Source organism: Odontesthes bonariensis, chromosome 22, assembly GCF_027942865.1.
Source record: "Odontesthes bonariensis isolate fOdoBon6 chromosome 22, fOdoBon6.hap1, whole genome shotgun sequence".
NCBI lineage: Eukaryota > Metazoa > Chordata > Actinopteri > Atheriniformes > Atherinopsidae > Odontesthes > Odontesthes bonariensis.
In genome coordinates, this window is record NC_134527.1 from 20,758,101 (window position 1) to 20,776,964 (window position 18,864).

An 18,864-nucleotide genomic window follows, 5' to 3' on the forward strand; every position below is an offset into this window, starting at 1 on the left:
AAGACACATCTTTAGAATGCATGAAACACTTGACCAGAAAATAATATGAAATATTTAATTACATTTTTACTTCATGGATGGTTCGATCAAAGAAATCCTTCTTAGATTTACACTGGTTACATCGTGATACAGCCTTTCGAGTAGTAGTAATAGTCATACAAATAATAACAGACTTTAATTAATAAGTATTTGTCATAAATCAGTTGGTTAACATATAGGTAAAAATGATGACACAATTAAATATATCTGACTTTATCGGGGAACTAAAAGTAGAAATCACAAGGAAATTCAACTATGAATAATTTTTTGACACAAAAGTAAAAGAAATGATTTAATGTCTATATTTAAAGGGAAGAAGGAACGGAAAAATGAGGAAGAGGGCGAAGAAGAAGAATAGCTATCTATCGTCACTTCCTATTAGACCTGTTAGAGTCACGTGACGTGGTATTAGCTCGCTGACTCTGCTATGTTTGTCGTTTGTGCCAATGTTTTAGAAATGCTCAATCTCTCGCTTTTATCGGTTTACCGTCGTCGAGGGACGCCCCGCGGCCGCTCAAAACCCCGCTTTCATCGACTCTGCTCGAGGAGTTTGACTCCGAAAACGGCCGCTGTCGGCCTGCACGTCACGTGACCAGCATGCGGCGGAGCGTTTGATAAAAAGATGGCGTGAGCGCGGAGGAGCCGAGAGGACAACAAGCCCTGAACTGCTGAGCGCCGCCGCACCGCTAGCCGCAGCGGCCGTCCTGTTGCCAAGTAAGTTCACATCATCGTGGGAGCTGGGTTGTTTGGTCTCAGCCCAATCTTTTAGTCGTCTTAAACTCTCAATTGTTGTTGCTTTGTTATGTTTGAAGGATAAATTGCAAGTTGCGGGTTTTGAGGCAGTTGAACTCGTCTTCTCTTAGTGGCTAACGTTAGCTAGCAGCATAAACGGCACAGTGCGCGTGAGAAACAGTTAATAACGTTACAACGACAGGGGTCGTTAGCTCGCTGATCCAGTAGTAGCTGCCAAAACCAACCGCAGTGGAATTTGCTACGAAGGACACTGCTTGAAACAGAGTTGGGTATTTTATATTTTTTATTTATTATTTTAGCTCAGTGTTACTGCTGAATATATTTGCTAACGTCATTTAATCAACAACTCGTTATCAACTTTCAGCAGCGCGGATACACTAAGCTACCTGTAAACACTGATCCGGTGTTATTTATGTTAATGAATGGTTATTTAACATTCTAAATCCAACTATAAGAAAATAAATATACACGTGTTTGGCAATAACTGATCAATGTTACCATTAGCGAGACGGCCACATCGAAATAAAAGGGTCTGACATGAAGCACTATCCGTGGTTACGGTCAATAACATTGAGCCATAACGGCTTTGAGGTGTATTTATGATGAGTGTTGCGTCCGTTAATTTGAAGATATTTTACTTGTATGACTTGTCACTGACATGGATGTGAAAGTATCTCAGCTCAGTGCGTGTATTTTTCTGATAGTAAGCATGCTAGCACAGCTTAGCTGTGTCACCCTGCTCTAACCAGGCCAGTTTAGTTGGTGTGACAATGTGAAAGACAAAGGTTAACTAGTGCACACTAAACTGCATCCTCGGGCAAGATATTTGGTACAACCTCACATTGTTGGTGCTGCCTAAGTAAATATTATATAACAGCCAACTAGAAGTCGAGAGCTAGCTACGTTGATTCAGAGAGAGCAGGAAGTTGAAGGCAGGGCATCGCCAACACGTGTCTTGTTTTGGGTCACTTTGAAAGCAGTCTTGGACCTGAATGTTGGGTAAACGTCGCAGTAATGGACGGATAACTTTCATTATCGTTCTGTTACTCCAACAAAGGTGCTAATTTAGAGATCGTGAGTCACCGTTTAACATTTTAGGCTTTCATTTTCACTCCTCTCGGTATGCAGTCTGGCTCGTTGAGCTTTTACTAGATTTATTTATTTTACGTCTATTAACCCGAAACGACCTTTACTGCTTTAAAAAAAAAAAAAAAAAAAAAAAAAAAAGTTGTACGATAGGTTTGGACTTCTTACTTAACTGCGATAAGTTTCATTTATCGTTTGAGACCAGTCTTTTGATTCGTTTGTGGCTTGTTTGATTTCACACGTGTTACACATGTGGGTATTTTGGTTCGTCTTCTGTAATATTTAGATTTTATTTTATTGTACTTACACTAATGTGTTGGTTTTCTGTGCTAAACAGCAGCTGACTCTTTAAAAAGACTTCATGATTATTGGGATTTATTATTGTCTTTAAGCTTCTGGATGTTAGTAACATGTGAAATGTAATTGCTGATGATGGGATTTCTTTCTCTGACAATATTTAATGGAAAACCTTAGACTTAAAGTGTGCTTATGTGAGAGAAAGCCAGCAGAGTGATTTAACTTTACATCCATGGAGACTGAAACCTGGGGCTTTTAAATGGCTTGTTATTAGAAGGATTAATTTTACAGTCTAATATGACACTAAAGCCACAAATCTGAATATTTGAAAGGCTGCATTTACTGCTAGTCAATTTCATCCATGAACTCTTTCACCTCTAAATGCTTGGATTGGTTTTATTATTATCCTTTTTAAAAATGTAAACACTGTACATGTATTTATTTGTCTGGCAGATGGATCCCGGACAGGATTTACTACTCGCTGCTCTAAGTGAGAGTGGAATTTGCCCAAACGATTTCGGTTTGTTAGATGTTGATTCTCAGGATGTTACACAGCCCTCTACAACCCAGCAAGTAAGACGATCCCTACTCTTGTTTGTTTTGTTTAAACGGAGAATATGATTTTTAATTATTATTTTTTTTCTTCCCCATTTCCATTGCTGTACATTTTATTTCTGGCCTTTTTCCAGTCTATCTCCATCAGTGCCCTGGATGTTGGTGTGGGAGCAGAGTCAGTGGAGATTGTTCGACCCGAGCCTCCAACTGCAGTCCCCATTGTTACAATCAGGGTGAGATTACAGCGCATTATTTAAGTCAGAAAGTTTTTTGGAGGCATGATTTGAACCTTGTACACTCCCTTGTTGTTCTGTAATGCAGCATAAACCTCAGCCATCAACCACCACGTTTGTCTTAAATCAACTGAATCAGTTGCCGTCGCTAGGAGCTACGGTGACCAAACAGTTGGTTACCAACCCAATCAAACATACCATAACTGTCACCAAGGTGGTCCACGTGGCTAATTCAGCACTACGAGATTCATCAACGCCCTCGTCCACAAGTGTTCCTCCCTCAGTCTCCACAGTAGTGCCTTCTAACAAAGATCAGGTAGGTTTTAGGAGTCAAGGACATCTCTGTATAATTATACAGGAAATTCTCATGTTGAACAAATAATTCTTCTCAGCAGATTCAGTTGAAAGACCTTCTTCGGACCGGCAGCGTGAAGAGCACAATTCTAAAGGGCAACAGCCTAATGGAGCTCATGAAGTTAAAGCCCCCATCGGATATCGCTCCACCCGTAGCAACTGCAACAGCCACTGGTCCAGGTAACGGATTGAAATGTGCAAACAGAGCAACGTTATTACACTTTGATCTATTCGTGACATAAGCTGTCTGCGCTTGTCGATAAGCAGCAATTTCAGGTATTAGAAATGGTTTTCTTCAGTTAACTTTAGTCTGCTGTTACTGGTTGATATTCCTGAATGTGGTTTTCACAAAAGCCTGAAATATTTGATCTAGATTAGTTCCTTTTTTAAGGAGATGAATTCATCCATCTGTCTGTGTTTGAGTCATTAATCTGTGGTACTCTTAGAATGTATTGTTTTTTTAGGGCTGTAGTTGACAATAATTTACTTTTGATAATTGGTTAAAGCAGCAACAGTTTAAAAAAACTTCAAATAAATACATTTTTAAAGCCTGTTGTCGCCATTAAATGTGTTGATTACAGTATTCATGGAAGTACAAGAGAAGGAACAGGAAGATGACTCCACTGACAGCGTGCTGATTTTTACGTGATTGGTTTTGTTTATGTACTGTATTGTAAGGGTCTCGCTAGCTCAGTAGCTGTATGTGAATGGGACAGTGGAAATGTTAGTCAAGATCCACAATTGGCCAGCTCATAAGTCACAGCTTTGGTGTTTGTTGGTGTTTCAGGTGAAATCAACAATGGAATCAAGAAAGACGTTTTGGGTAAAGATGCCACCAGGATTTGGATTAAAGATGACATTAAGATACAAAACTTCACACATTCCCTGGTGAGTATCATATCTGTAACAATGATCTGCTGAATGTCTTTGTTAATTTAGTTGTGTTTAGTTATCTGTGAGATATCCTTGAAAGCAGATGAATGTTGTAAGAACTTGTCTCTACATGAATCTGTGCGTACAGAAACCTCCGGGGCTGAAAGAGGACGATGAGCCTGAGGAGGAAGAGGAAGATGAACTGGGTCATGCAGAGACTTATGCAGAATACATGCCAATGAAATGTAAGCATGACTACTGTGTTGATGGAGGTCAAATGTGTGGATTTGCTATAACTAGTCTTGTTTAGTATATTCTTAGTTTTTTTTTTTTTTTTTTTTTTTAAACCTAAATGTGCATTTAATGACATGAGGATTTAAATAAATTCATGATAAAGAATTATATTACGTTGCTATACGTGGATCTATCCACTGACCGGGTGAGTTTGTCACTGCAGTAAAGGTCGGCCTGAGACATCCAGATCCAGTGGTGGAGACCAGTTCTCTGTCCAGCGTGAGTCCTCCAGATGTGTGGTACAGACTGTCCATCCCAGAGGAAACCATTGATCGTGGCTGCTTGTCCGCACTGCAGCTGGAAGCTATCACATATGCAGCTCAGGTAAGTGGAGTTCAAGCCATCAACAAAAATTATTCATTCAAATTCTTATTTCCTCTCCTTTAGATATTGGTTTAGATTAAATAGTCACTGCCCTGCACAGTTCTGTAGTTATTTATCTGTCCTGGATCTTATTTACTTCCAAGAGTCATTTAGGAAAAAAAAAAAAAAAACGCCACTAATTTGGTCCATTTAAAGTCCAAATTGTCTAAAAGTAAACAATAAAATGACTAAAGTATGACTTGCATATGGATTCATAGTAAGTTTAAAGCTGCAGTTTTTAAATGTGCATTTCTTTCTTAATGTGCCACAGCAACACGAGACGTTCCTCCCCAGCGGTGATCGAGCTGCCTACTTGATTGGCGATGGAGCCGGCGTGGGGAAGGGCCGGACTATAGCAGGGATCATTTATGAGAATTATCTTTTAGGCAGAAAGAGATCACTTTGGTAAATAGCCCCCTAAAAATGTTGTTATACGTTGGCGATTACAGCTTTTATTCATTAACATTTACTTTAACTAAAACGTAAAATTTTTCTTCCTTTATATTTTTGATCTTCTCTTCAGGTTTAGTGTCTCAAATGATTTAAAATATGATGCTGAAAGGGATTTGAGGGACATTGGAGCCAAGAATATCCAGGTTCATTCACTGAACAAGGTAAAGAATTGAAATGCTGACTCGACGAGGACAAGTTGAAGTGTACTTGCTGAAAAGATTTATTTTACACTTCAATATTTTCAGTTCAAATATGGCAAAATCTCTTCGAAACACAATGGGAGCGTGAAGAAAGGTGTGATCTTCGCCACCTACTCGTCCTTGATCGGAGAGAGCCAATCAGGAGGGAAGTACAAGACCAGATTTCAGCAGCTTCTGCACTGGTGTGGCGAGGACTTTGATGGAGCCGTATCCTTTTGGAGAATGTTTTTGAAGACGCAGCCGGGTTCTAAAATGGAAATGCTATGTTTAATTAGAGAAGGTCGTGATGTTCCTTAACCAAATGTCTTTAGATTGTCTATGATGAGTGTCATAAAGCTAAAAATGTTTGTCCCATCGGATCCTCCAAACCTACAAAAACTGGGCTGGCGGTGTTGGAGCTGCAGAACAAACTCCCCAAAGCTCGAGTTGTGTATGCAAGTGCTACAGGTTCGTAAAAGTATCGACACAGACTGGCAGCCTCAACGAGGGTGAAGTTAAATCTGCTTAAAACATGATATTCTTCATCATCCAGGTGCCTCTGAACCACGAAATATGGCGTATATGAACAGGCTCGGAATATGGGGCCATAAAACACCCTTCAGAGAATTTGGAAACTTCATCCAAGCTGTGGAGCGCAGGTAGGTTTCAGCAAATCTCTCAGAAAAACCAGCATTCCTAGACTTAAAAGGCTTTTCAAACATTGTTTTCTATAATTCTCCCTTCAATTTTAGGGGTGTTGGCGCAATGGAGATAGTAGCTATGGACATGAAGCTCAGAGGCATGTACATCGCAAGACAATTGAGTTTTACAGGTGTGACATTCAAGATCGAGGAGGTTCCCCTGACTCAGAAATACATCGGCATGTACAACAAGTCTGTGAGGCTGGTGAGCAAATGAAATGCCCTTATCAGCTCTTTGCTTTCATGCTTAGATTATTGACTTCATCATTACTGTCCCCTGCTCTTCTCAGTGGGTGAGTGCGCGTGAGAAGTTCCAGCAGGCTGCGAACCTCATGGAAGCAGAACAGCGCATGAAGAAGTCCATGTGGGGTCAGTTCTGGTCTGCCCACCAAAGGTTCTTTAAATATCTCTGCATTGCCTCCAAAGTCCGCCGAGTGGTCCAGTTGGCAAGAGAGGAGGTTCAGAATGGAAAGGTAGGACTTCTTCTGGCTGCTGTCTCAGTTTAAACCCCCCCCATCATACAGTCTAGATTTTATTTGATCTATCGGACACGCACCCACCGTTTCCTTCAGAGCTTTATCAAGAAATCCAACGTGTGGCTGAGTCCACATGACAAACACTAAGAGTTGCTGGTTGTGTAAGTAAATGTCTGTGAGACAGGTTTAATGTGCTCACAGAAAAGCAACAAAATGGGCAAACAGGTGGGGAGAAAGTTAATAAGAGTTAAAGAGAAAGTGGAAAGAGATTGCAGTTGCCCTGCATGCTGCGAAAGATATGTTGGACATTTATACCTTGGGACAGTCGGGGTTTGTTAACATGCTAAAAACTTCGGACCCCAAGTATGTGATCACAAGTTGGAAGTATTTAGCCAAAGTTTCCTCGCCTCACTCAGTTATATAACTGCACACGTGAAAAGACCTCGAATTCAGCCGAACACGAGTTTGACGGTGCATTGTATTTATTTAATTTTTTTTAAGTGTCTGCAACAACAACAAAAAAATCTGTTAGAATTGAAAACTGATTTGGGGATTAAAAAAAATCAGATAGTTTATTTTTAGGCCATATCGCTCAGTCCTGGTTGCTCGTGAACATTAAGACACGTAGACCTGTTCTGTCTCTCTGATTATTATTATTATTTTTTTATATATATATATATTTTTTATTTAATTTAAAATTTTTATTTATTTATTTTCAATATACTGACTGTCTTATTTCCTGTGCAGTGTGTGGTGATTGGTCTTCAGTCAACCGGTGAAGCAAGAACACTGGAGGCCTTAGAGGAAGGAGGCGGAGAACTCAATGACTTTGTGTCAACGGCAAAGTACGAATCAACTAAAGACTGCTTTCCTCACACAGTGTAAATATTGTATCTGTGAGTCATTGCAATAAAATGTTTTTATTGCAGAGGTGTGCTACAGTCCCTGATTGAGAAGCACTTTCCAGCTCCAGATAGACAGAAGCTTTACAGCCTGCTGGGAATCGACCTCTCGGCTAAGAAAACGCCCTCCCCCAGTGACGCTGCTGCAGAGCTTGAACAGAAGGGAAAGAAAAGGAAAGGTAATACAAACCGAAATGTCCCTCTTCTGTTTGGAAATTGTACTTTCTGCAGCTTCCCTGTAATTCTCTGGTATTCTCTGCAGGTTCAGAGGTCAAAAAGCAGCAGAATAAGAGGTCTCGCAAGCACGGCGGTCTATCGGGTACGAGTTCAGAGGAGAGCGAGTCCGAGGGGTCGGACAGAGAATCTGGTAAAGACAGCGATGACAGCTTCAAATCCGTCAGCTCAGCAGATGAAGATGACGATTTCAACCCATTCAGAGACGAGTCTGATGACGACGAAGAAGACGGTGAGCTCAGCAAGAAGCTGCGAATGTGGAAAGAAGACATTCAGTGCACACGGTAACCTTTTGTGTTCTCCTCCTCTCAGATCCTTGGCTTATCAGAAAGGAACCAAAGAAAGGGAAAGAGAAAAAGAAGAAAAAGAAAAAGAGGAGTATTGATCCAGACTCGATTCAAAGTGCCTTGTTAGCCTCGGGGCTGGGCTCCACCAGGCCTGCTTTCACTGCCTCGGTTATCCCCCCCAACGCACCTGCCACAGGTGAGCGTGTTGCAGCATGACACAGCAAAGTTATAATGTCCTGATTTAGCCCTGTGAGGCTTACTGAACGCCTTGATTTGTGTTGATAAGTCAAGGCAGAAAGTCAGGATAGCTGTCAAACGAGTCAGGACGCTGTGGAACTTGCCCAGAAAATGAAGAAAGACTTGCTGGAAGGTCTGGAGCACCTGGCTGAGTATTTACCCCCCAACACTCTGGATGAGCTCATTGATGAACTGGGAGGGCCTGAAAATGTAGCCGAGGTATTAAAAATGTGGCTCCAAGGAACCTGTGTTGTTGTTCTTTCTATGCTTTTAAAGCGGGGTTGGTATTCAAGCTGCATCTCAACTGTTCTGCTCCATCACTGTGCTTCAGATGACGGGCCGTAAAGGTCGTGTGGTCAGTAACGACGACGGCAGCATCACCTACGAGTCTCGCTCTGAGCTGGATGTCCCGGTGGAAATCCTCAATCTCACAGAAAAGCAGAGGTTCATGGATGGAGAGAAGGTAAAAACACATAAATATGGTGTTTTAGTCATGTGGGTGCCATTAAAGTACATTTTAAAGTACAAATCAAACAACAAGTCCAGCTGGAGTAACAGGTCCACGAGTTTGGAGGAACACAGCTACACAGCAGCTCACAGTACCATGAGGCAGAATTTTACACATCTGGACAGAAGTAACTGAAAATACAAGTTAAAGTTGCAAAGTAATTATCAAGATTCTGCTTTTAAACCTTTTTATTGTGCCAGATGCAGAGTGGAGGCAGTTTAAGCTTTCAACTCTTGTCGTTATTCGTCTTTTCATCCGTGTTGCATCAGTGGTTGTCTGAGCCAAGCTTTCTTTAGTATTGCTGACATCTAAAAAAATCTTTCCTTGAGGATCTGGAAACTTTTTAAAGGCTTTGTATCTTTACCCGTGTGTCCTGTGGCGGAACCAGGGTCCTAATCAAGTTCTGGGGAGATGGTTTCATATCCTGGTACATTGTTTTCCACCAAGTATTGTTCCTTGATTTGTTTGCAACTGACAGAACATAAAGGTTGGTTGGAATAAAGTCCCTGGACACTCACACTCATCCACATTTTCTACCTGACTCAACACTTCTGGCTTTAAGCAGCGGTGTGAAACTGGCCTGTGTACCCTAGTTGACCCTTTTCTTTTAAATTTTATTTATTGGGGCGAGTAAACCAAGCTTCCACCAGGGGGTGGTGCTATAGGCTGTTTAGTTGGTATTTTTGCTGACACCACAGAAGTATCAGTTGTCAGAGCTGGAAACAATTAAAACCGCTACAGTGGAAACAACAGTGGAGAGGGCTGTATATCTGTGATATGCTGGTCAGTCATGTGACTGTTTGGTAGCTTAGACCAGAAATGGATGAGTCACAACACATTGCTCTTTCCATTCCTCCTTAATGCGCATCAAGTCTTCACTGAAATTTTTAACTGTCACCTTTTCTTATTCACATCTGAACCTGGCTACAGTTGAGCGATTCCATTTGGTTTTGGTAGACTGGAAACATTTCACAGCACTGGCATACGTTTTGCAGAAATCTCAGCCACAAATTTTATTTTAATTTGCGAAACCTAACGGGATGTCGTCTTTCTCTTCAACCAGAACATAGCCATCATCTCAGAAGCCGCCAGCTCGGGTATTTCCTTGCAGGCCGATCGACGAGTGAAGAATCAGAGGAGGAGAGTCCACATGACGTTGGAGCTGCCGTGGAGCGCAGACAGAGCAATACAACAGTTCGGTCAGTCGATCATTTTAGGCCCTTCTTCACCTCATAGCTGAGTTGTATTTTCAATTAAAGCCTCTATGTCTGTTGTTGCAGGGAGAACGCATCGCTCAAACCAGGTCACAGCTCCAGAATATGTCTTCCTCATATCGGAGCTGGCAGGAGAGCAGAGATTTGCATCCATTGTCGCCAAAAGATTAGAGAGCCTGGTAGGGATTTCTAATTATTTATGACTCCTCTTGCTCTGGCAAAATGTATTCAACATAAGTTAATCATTTATGCCAAACGCTGAGAGTCTGTGTCCGTCCTCCCGTGACAGGGTGCGCTAACTCACGGAGACAGAAGAGCGACAGAAACTCGAGATCTCAGCAGGTTTAATTTTGACAACAAGGTACGCTCATGAAGCATTTGGCTTAGAGAAGGTCTTGTTGTTTGTTTGCCGGCCACTGACTCATGTTTGTCTCTGCTGCAGTATGGCAGAAATGCTCTGGAAATTGTGATGAAGTCCATTGTAAAGCTTGACGCTCCCTTGGTGTCTCCGCCCTCTGACTTTAAAGGGGATTTCTTCAAAGGTATGACTCATATCTGTCACCAAGCACAGACCGGAATTAATTTCTCATTTAGTCTGGCTTCAGTTTTAGTTCTGCCCCAGTGGAACATTGTATATTTACTCGTTTCCTTTATTTAATTAAGCTTTATCTGTGACTAAATGTTAACTTCGTTCTTCTTTTGTAGAGATTCAGAGTGGATTGATAGGTGTGGGCCTCATAAATATTGAGGACAGATCTGGAATGCTGTCGCTGGACAAAGGTGATATGGAACTGGATGACTTTGCAGCAACTCTGAGGAGATGCGTGATTTATGTGCCGAAATATTTAACAAATCTGTTGTTTTGTTACTGCGACAGACTACAACAACATGGGGAAGTTCCTGAACCGTATTTTGGGCATGGAGGTCCAGCAGCAGAATGCATTGTTCCAGTACTTTTCGGACACGCTGGCAGCAGTGATTCAGGAAGCCAAGAAGAACGGCAGATATGACATGGGCATTCTGGGTAAGCTGGAGCAAAACACTCGAGCTAAACTTCAACAGCGATAAACCGCTCGGTGCTTTTGTTTTTAGTTGGATCTCTGTGCTACATTTGACCTTAAATGCATCAGAGTTACTTAAAAATGTCTCGTCTGGTTTTAGACCTCGGCTCTGGTGACGAGAAGGTGAAGAAGTTGGACTGCAGGAAGTTCTTAACACCAGGTTACACCACATCAGGACACGTGGAGCTCCACACTGTAAGTCCACGTGTATTTCTTTGCCCTTCAGATGACTGGCTCAGAGCTTCATCACCTGACGTTGTATCCGTGTGTCTCGCCTCAGGTCGGTGTGGAGAGGGGGATGTCCTGGGAGGAAGCCACGCATGCGTGGGCAGAACAAAACGGATCAGACGATGGCTTTTATGTGCAGGTATGTGACAAAATTCACTTCGAGCATCGGCCGATTTTACTTCTTTAATTCAGACTTCTATCAGTTCAGGTTCATTTATTTCTAGCCGTAGGTAGATTTGTTCAGCAGCCGGCAACTTAAAAATCTTTGTCCAGATGGGAGAAGCCAAAAATCAGTGAACAAAAGGACAGGAGTCATGATTTAAAATGAATTCGACTAAATGCTGAAAATCTGCTGCTCACCAATCGGACGACTCGACCATTTAACAATCGAGTTTAAGGAGCTCTTATCTCTTATAGATGTTTGACCGTGACGCCAAACATGGTCTTTATGGTGCCATCAAAGTTAAAATGACCGTAAGCAATGAAGATGCTGGTCAGCCTTTTTATCTACGGCTTCACAATCTGCTTCATAATTGAGTTAAGGACTCTTTAAAGCTTCATAATTATGATTTTATTCCACAAATCTCCTCATTTGGGGAGCAACTAGAGCTTCACCCAATCTATTTAACCAACTCTCAGTTAAATAAACACAATACGGTGGTTTTTATCTTAATGAGTAACAATTTGAGATTCTTTTTGAAGACTACACGGTTTTGTGCGTCGCATGAAATTTTCTTAAAATACCACCATATATAGATCACTGCCCCTCCCGGGCTCGACTGCACAATTCGGCTTTAACCCTTTCTCAGCATTTAGTCGCACAAACTTTGCTTATTGATCTGCATCTAAGCAGGGACCTGGGCTCCTGGAGAGAGGAGGGATGAGAAATTGGCTCAAAGCTGCGTGTGACATGCCAACAACAAACTGTTTTGTGACGAAGTCTGAAAAAAAATCTGCGCCTCAGAGCCCTAAAATTTGAGTTTGTTCCGCTTTGAGACGGACGTCTTCTGGAGATTGGTCACGGAAACTGAGAACCGTCAAGTTCTTGTGGCATGACGAGTTTAAATGGATTTTCCCTGCTTGACATTTCACAGCGTGACTTAAGCACATAGGCGCTGCTGGTACTCACATTTTACATTTTCCCCATCACTGATCAAAAAAATCTCTTAAACAAAATCTTTAACTGTAGATTCATTTCATACTGCACCACCATTCCTCAGACGGTGTCTCATGTCGGTGATGAGATTTTGAGATTTGCTCCATAAAGGTGTAACATTCAACAGGATGAGATGGATAAATTAATCCATCCTCAGTCAGTGTAAACTGCTCCAGCTGACATGGATCAGTGTGAAATGGGTTTCTTCTTTTAATTTAAGAGCTCTGGTCTATTTGTACTTTTTCCGGGCGTCGCAAAAGAGATTCTTCTTCTTGTTTGTATGAACAGGACCGAGCATGATGTGCTGTTCCTTAAAGGAAAACGTCGGAAAATTTCAATTTTCCTATTTTCCCTGACACCTGTCCTCCAAAATCGATTTCTCACACTGTTTTACATTATTCAACCCATAACCTTGCGCTCCCAGATTTTTTTCACTTCTGGCCATGGGCGCAGCCATGTTCAGCCACATCCGGGCATATTTTACGTCAGAAATGCAATTCCACTTGTGCAGCGGAAATAAAATTCTACTTTTGTGGCGGGAGTGTGCTCTAACAAAGTGTAGAGTGTAACTTGGAAATGCACAATGATTGAATACTACCTGTATATAGTAGAATTAGAAATTATTTTTATTTCAACATGTATGTTCACATGTAGTGATAGTCTACAACTGCCTCGTCGGCGTGAAGGAAACCCTTGTAGGTCCCGTCCTGTGACTCATATTTATCCCTGATCGCCCACACCGCACAGGAGGGAATCACTCTTCGGAAGCGCTTCCCAAGTCTCCCATGGAGAAAGTAGGTCACCTGCCGGTAGGCCTGGAAACGGTACACAAGGTTGGGCATGGGGTCCGGAAACGCCTCACGGCTCGTGGATACAACCGGTGAGTCGTTAGCATTTGGCGGCGGTGTCACGGCTGCTGCGACAGCCACTTGTCCATCCTTATTTTTAGCCTTATCCGACCATCTCGGCTGATGGCTATAAGCTAACATAACTTGGATCGAGAGGCTGATCATGATCTGACTCGGACTCAGGCGAAACTTCGCATTCTATCTCCGGGTCTGAGTCAGACCAAGACAGTTCGTAAGTGTCTTCCATTGCTGTAGAAAAAATGTTTGCATTTCTGACGTCATGTTGAGTGAACATGGCGGCGCTAGGGAGGGAGAGCCAGAGCGGTATAACTTGAATCTCAAACATTCGCGAATGTTACTCTCTCGGGCTGACAAATGTAAACAAGGTGAGAAATCGATTTTGGGGAACATATGTACCAGGGAAAATAGTAAATTTGAAACTTTCCGGCGTTTTCCTTTAATGAACTCCTTTTTTTTTTTTTTAAAAAAACCTTTATTTATGTTGCATCTTTGTTTTTTTGACTCCGTTTCAGATGAGAAACAACAAGAAAACGGCCATACTGGTCAAAGAGGTGAACGCCAAGAAGAGGCTGTTCCTGGTGTACAGGCCGAACACCAGCAGACAAGTCAAACTGGAGACGTACGCCGACATCAAGAAGAAGTTTAAAAAGGTCACAAGTCTGTCTTTGATTCAAACCCGCCATAAGAGAAAGTCTGAAAATGTCAAGATTAATCATTTCTTCTGTTTTTTTTTGTTTTTTTTTATTCTCAGGTTTTGTCAGAAGACGCCAAACAGCACTGGACTGACCAGTACAACTCGTCAGCAAAAATATGCTCCCATGCGTTTTGGTGCGTGCGCGTCAGAGTGTTTCCTGTGTCTGATATTTCCCTGTGAGGCTTCTGTCTCTTAACAACCCAAATGTGTGCTTAGAAATTAAACTAACACGGTTGTTTGCCACTCATTGAGCTTTAAAGCTTCTTAGATAAACAAAAAGATATTGCATCCTTTGAGATTAAAGCCAAAGCCAGAAGAGGTCATTTAAAGTATTGATCAGTTTGTCCACGGTGACATAATTTGGTGGAAAATAAGTTTGGAATGTGTTCCAGTCTTCTGCGGCTGTGCCGGTAATCTGTGTCACTCTGCCTGCAGGCGTGGGAACTGTAAGAAAGCTTCGGTGGGTCTGCTGTGTGAAGTCGGCCTTCGGTGTCGGACGTACTACGTTCTGTGCGGCTCGGTGCTCAGCGTGTGGAACGAGCTGGAAGAGGTGCTGACCCCGGTCAGTGGAACCAACGTAAAGGTGCAGATTGTCCGCCTCAGAACAGAAGATGGACAGAGGATAGTTGGTGAGTTTTGGCGCCGCTTTCTGAAAGGATGATAGAACTTTTTAAGACCCCGTCAGCTCAGAATCGTCTTCTTTTGGTTATGGGTACGACTCGAGCCAATTTAAAATGTTGTGACCAGCATGTTTTTAAAAAATAAATGAATAAAAAAAATCCAGACTCGGTCCAGCATTTCGTATTGCTGAATTTTTAAGCAGTTTAAAGCTTTATTTTATCCACATTTTCAGGTATTTTAATCAACTCTGCTGGCGTTTACACATCCCACTCGAAACTGTCTGTATACGTCCCATTTTTATCGCTGTTCATGCGTACTGGTTAGCGCGTTCAAGAAAGCGTTGACAAACTGTAATTGTTTGAACAAGAGTCTGGTTGAATAGTCAAAAAAAATCGGTCTTCTCCTAAAACCTTTTCCTTGCTCTTGTGTACAAACTTGGAGGTAAAGGTTAAAGTTAAAGACGACCACACAGACGCTCAGCTGTGACGTGGGTCTGAGTAAATATTCTACAAAAAGTGCTTTAGATGCTACTTCTGTTGCAATCTTATAATGATGTTCCATAAAAATGATCATGAATGTCATATTAGAGATAATATAGTAATATTCTATATTAGATCTGAGTTCATAACTGAAAAGGGGCAGAAGACTTAAAAAGTGTTGTCACAGGCTGCTCAGAAACACCGTCGTGTTAATTTATTTTTCCACATGGATCACAGTTGGCACGGCAGCCGCAAGGAATTATGGGGCAGAATGACCTCCTTTCTCGTATGAAGGATGGTCCTGTGCTTAAGGAGATGATAAGGGATCTTTGGAGCTCAAACGGCTCTTATTGTGGCTGATACTCGGATACTTCCTGTTCTTTTCACTCAGGAAGGTTCCTAAACGAATTTGACCGTTTGACCTTTGACTTCTGGTCTGCTGACAATAAGTCATTCGTTTGCTCAGAAAATGAGACAAACGCTTAAATATGTTGGTTTTATTCACTTAAACTGCTTCCCGCTCTGTGAACATCAAAAGGAAGATCAAACATGTATTTAAGATGTAATGATGTGGTTATCTTTGGGGGGGGGGAGAAACGTCTGAAAACTGGCTCTAATATTTGGGCTCGCTACAGCAGCAACTGGTCAGCTCTGCAGGGAGAGAAACAAAGCATAATATTCTGGAACTATCTGCTTATAAACGATTGAACTTTTAAGATGCCGAAGTGGCTCCCGGGCATGTGGTGAGAAAAGTACCATTAATGTCATCGGGAGAGGTGTGAAACTGTTTTTCTCTTTGTTTCCGAAGCTGTTGAGCCGAACCGACTGAGAGCAGCCTGCATCGATGTGATTAACGTGAAAACCAAACCCCTCTGATTCTCTCACAGGACTGATCATTCCAGCAAACTGCGTGTCTCCGTTGATTAACAAGCTCTCGACGTCGGACCAGTGCCAGCAGCTGGCTGTGCAGGAGCAGCAGAAGAGGCAGCAGCTCCACCCTCAGAGTCTGAGTCACACACCCAACACATAGTGTGGCGTCTTCAGCCCCAGCTGCGCCCGATGAGCCCCCGTCCCGCTCCGACGGGACCTGGCTCCATCAACGTCTCTTTGCACTGCGAGACCGCTGTTCCCCACCCCAGCCCCTCCGTCATCCCTGAGGCTCAGAGGTGTGGTACCAAGCCGTGGGGACTCGTGGATCTAAACGGTGGCTGTCCAGAGAATTTATTTAAAGTTCTAAACTCCAGATGTTCTTGTTTTCGCCAAACATCTGGCAGGTGATGCACCTGTCCTCTGACATTCAGAGTGAGGGTTGTGATATGTGATCGAGACGTGGTTTGAACCAAGAGGGCAGGTTGATTTCGAAGTTTCCACCCCCACCCGCGCTTATAGCCATTTTTATCCAGACTGTCAGGCAAAAACTTTCTGGGTCCAGGCTAAAGGTGGCTGGATCAAAACCACTAAGTCTTTCAAGGTCTGTGGACTTATCAGACGGGCATTTAATGCCCGTCTACAATCTCGTGTTAATATATGACAAAAAACTCATATCAGAAGTAATCCAGCACTACTGCAGTGAAAATCATTTCTTTAGAGACTCGCCCAGTTTGTGTTTCCATCAACAAAGACCAAAACTTCATCGTCTGTATCCACCTGCATCTAAATCAGACCAGTTTGTTTCGCTGTTATCCGTTTGATTTTGTTCCTCTTTGTCAGCCAGGAGTTTGTCAAACGTGCCTTTGTGTCAGTAAACGTCACTGCTGCATTCGGGCACTAACACGGAGAGATTCAGTGATTTGCTGTCAGACGTCATGTGATATTTTTATTTAAAGTGCATGAAAACCAGGAAACGACACTGATATAAGGAAACTTTCAGCTGGAGTTGCAGCTCTGAGTTTAGCGTTAATAAGCCATAAGAAAGGCATTTAATAGATGGTTTGAGGCACGGGGGATATGTGAGTAAATGTTAAGAAGTCAACATATTAAATTGGTCCTTAAAAGGCATTTTCTTAGTACAGTTGCTTCTTTATATTCTCAGTCATTTAATGTTGATATAAAGCAACATCCACATACGTTACTTAACAGTAAAAGATCCAACACATGTTGTTTTTAAAGCTTATAACTGCTCACGCTGAAGCGTTGTGTTCCTTGAACCTTAAAGAAGCACCACTCCTCGTTTCCAGTCCATTAGAAAAATCTACGTTTTGTTTGGAATTCATTTAGACTTTATGTTGAATGAAACTGTCAGAATAAAAAAAACTTTAAAAAAAACTTGAGACACATGATGACCGCATCTCTCTGAGGTTTCAGAGCAGTCAGCCTTTGTTTGTTTTCTTTTCTTTTCTAATAATCTGCTCAGGGGTTAACTCGTGGAAAATGATAATAAAAAGACCCAAAATGAGGAAAATCTTCAGACTCGCAGCATATCTGACTTGCATGACGCAGAACTCTTCTCCAGCATCTGCTCGGTAATGTGTTCAGCTTCACATTTTACGTGTTCAAGACAAATCTTCATTGTAAAAATGAGCTTCTGTGGTGTCGTGCACCTCTTCAGTCCTATATGAGCATTTATACTAAATCTGCACTGAAAGGGACGGACCAAGGGTCGGCGACCTGGGCTGTCCCGAAGGCGAAGACGTGTTTGTTTTTGTTTCTTTTTGGGGAAGGCGGCGAACACATCCCGGCCCTGTGGAGTAGTTACCGCTCAGTGTGTATTCTGCATTAGAAAATGTGTATTATTTGTACAGAAGCACATCTCAACCGTTGGGAGGTTGTTCGGGGTTCTGCTCCTCCCATCAAAAGTCGTGTGTTTTCACCTGAGCCTTGTAAAATCCAACCTCTCGTTTAGTCTTTTGGGAAGTCGTGTACAGGAGCTGCTGAGTGATCACATAGTATTTTAGTTTTTTTTTTTTTTTTTTTTTCTTCTGTTTAATGCTGTTTTAAAAAAAACTTATAAAAAGGAAAGGAGTCTTGGCACATGGGCTCTTGAGGTTGAAACACTTGAAGGACTTTTTTTCTTTTCATGTATTTTCAAATCGATGCACGAGTTGCACTACTGACAAAGAGTTGTACAAAAATCCAACATTACCTGTACATGAATGAGTGCTATGCTCAATAAAAGCTTGGTATACTTCTGTTTTGAGTCCAGATTACATCCTTTCCTCAAAATGTTAAAGATTTAAGTCTTTGGCAATCATAGACAAGGAAATTCCTTCTTTTTTACCTGTTAAAATGCTTTAGTTTTAGTTTTGTCATATTGGGAACATGTTTAAATAGTATTCTTTTATCTAAAATAGTCAAATGAAGGTAAAATCCTGCTTACTTTTAGGGTTGTGGGAACATGGTATTAAATATAATTTAGTTTGTAGTTTATATAAAACTACATATACTTTATTTTTTTTTTTCTAGACAAAAGGCCATAAAATACCCATTGAGGGCTGAATTACAATGTTTGCAGTGGATTAGGGTGAAATAAATGATATAGACTGTTTTGCATGTGTATATATCTTATTATTGTTGCGTAATTGATAACACGTAAATAAAATGAACCATTATTACACCGGAATACGTTAAGAACACGTAATCTTGCAGAATCTAATTAAATCGTCCACCCACAGTTGTTGCTCCTTGGTGGGGGGTGGAGGGGCGCTACCTCGCAGGGGTCCGGGTCATGACACTGGACCGAGGCCAAACATTGTGTCCGACCATGTGGTCCACAGGGGAC

At 41.9% G+C, this 18,864-nt stretch overlaps 1 protein-coding gene across 2 annotated transcripts; it reads left to right on the plus strand.

Annotated features, from left to right (window-relative positions):
• Positions 1 to 417: 417 nt before the first annotated feature.
• Positions 418 to 18,275, plus strand: sbno1 (strawberry notch homolog 1 (Drosophila)). 2 transcript variants are annotated; one of them, XM_075455095.1, is made up of 33 exons: positions 418 to 753; positions 2,629 to 2,748; positions 2,865 to 2,963; positions 3,052 to 3,279; positions 3,356 to 3,497; positions 4,105 to 4,205; positions 4,339 to 4,435; positions 4,648 to 4,808; positions 5,119 to 5,252; positions 5,371 to 5,461; positions 5,546 to 5,707; positions 5,812 to 5,947; positions 6,033 to 6,138; positions 6,232 to 6,385; positions 6,471 to 6,653; positions 7,404 to 7,501; positions 7,586 to 7,737; positions 7,821 to 8,024; positions 8,105 to 8,275; positions 8,366 to 8,535; positions 8,648 to 8,779; positions 9,888 to 10,023; positions 10,105 to 10,217; positions 10,328 to 10,399; positions 10,481 to 10,580; positions 10,744 to 10,818; positions 10,916 to 11,062; positions 11,200 to 11,294; positions 11,380 to 11,466; positions 13,865 to 14,002; positions 14,104 to 14,180; positions 14,482 to 14,675; positions 16,034 to 18,275. In XM_075455095.1, the coding sequence occupies exons 2-33, from the start codon at positions 2,629 to 2,631 to the stop codon at positions 16,174 to 16,176; spliced, it is 4,218 nt and encodes a 1,405-aa protein (XP_075311210.1). In that variant the 5' UTR covers positions 418 to 753; the 3' UTR covers positions 16,177 to 18,275. The 2 variants fall into 2 exon arrangements, with proteins under 2 accessions (XP_075311210.1, XP_075311211.1); XM_075455096.1 differs by having other exon boundaries at positions 3,359 to 3,497.
• The last annotated feature ends 589 nt before the right edge of the window (positions 18,276 to 18,864 follow it).

What these genes read in the sequence shown, in the direction of transcription:
- sbno1 (XM_075455095.1), top strand. Translation starts at nt 2,629, where the DNA reads ATGGATCCCGGACAGGATTTACTACTCGCTGCTCTAAGTGAGAGTGGA. An exon ending in AAAACTTCACACATTCCCTG is followed by an intron (nt 4,206 to 4,338) that starts GTGAGTATCATA and finishes CTGTGCGTACAG; the next exon opens with AAACCTCCGGGGCTGAAAGA. An exon ending in GCGAGGACTTTGATGGAGCC is followed by an intron (nt 5,708 to 5,811) that starts GTATCCTTTTGG and finishes AAATGTCTTTAG; the next exon opens with ATTGTCTATGATGAGTGTCA.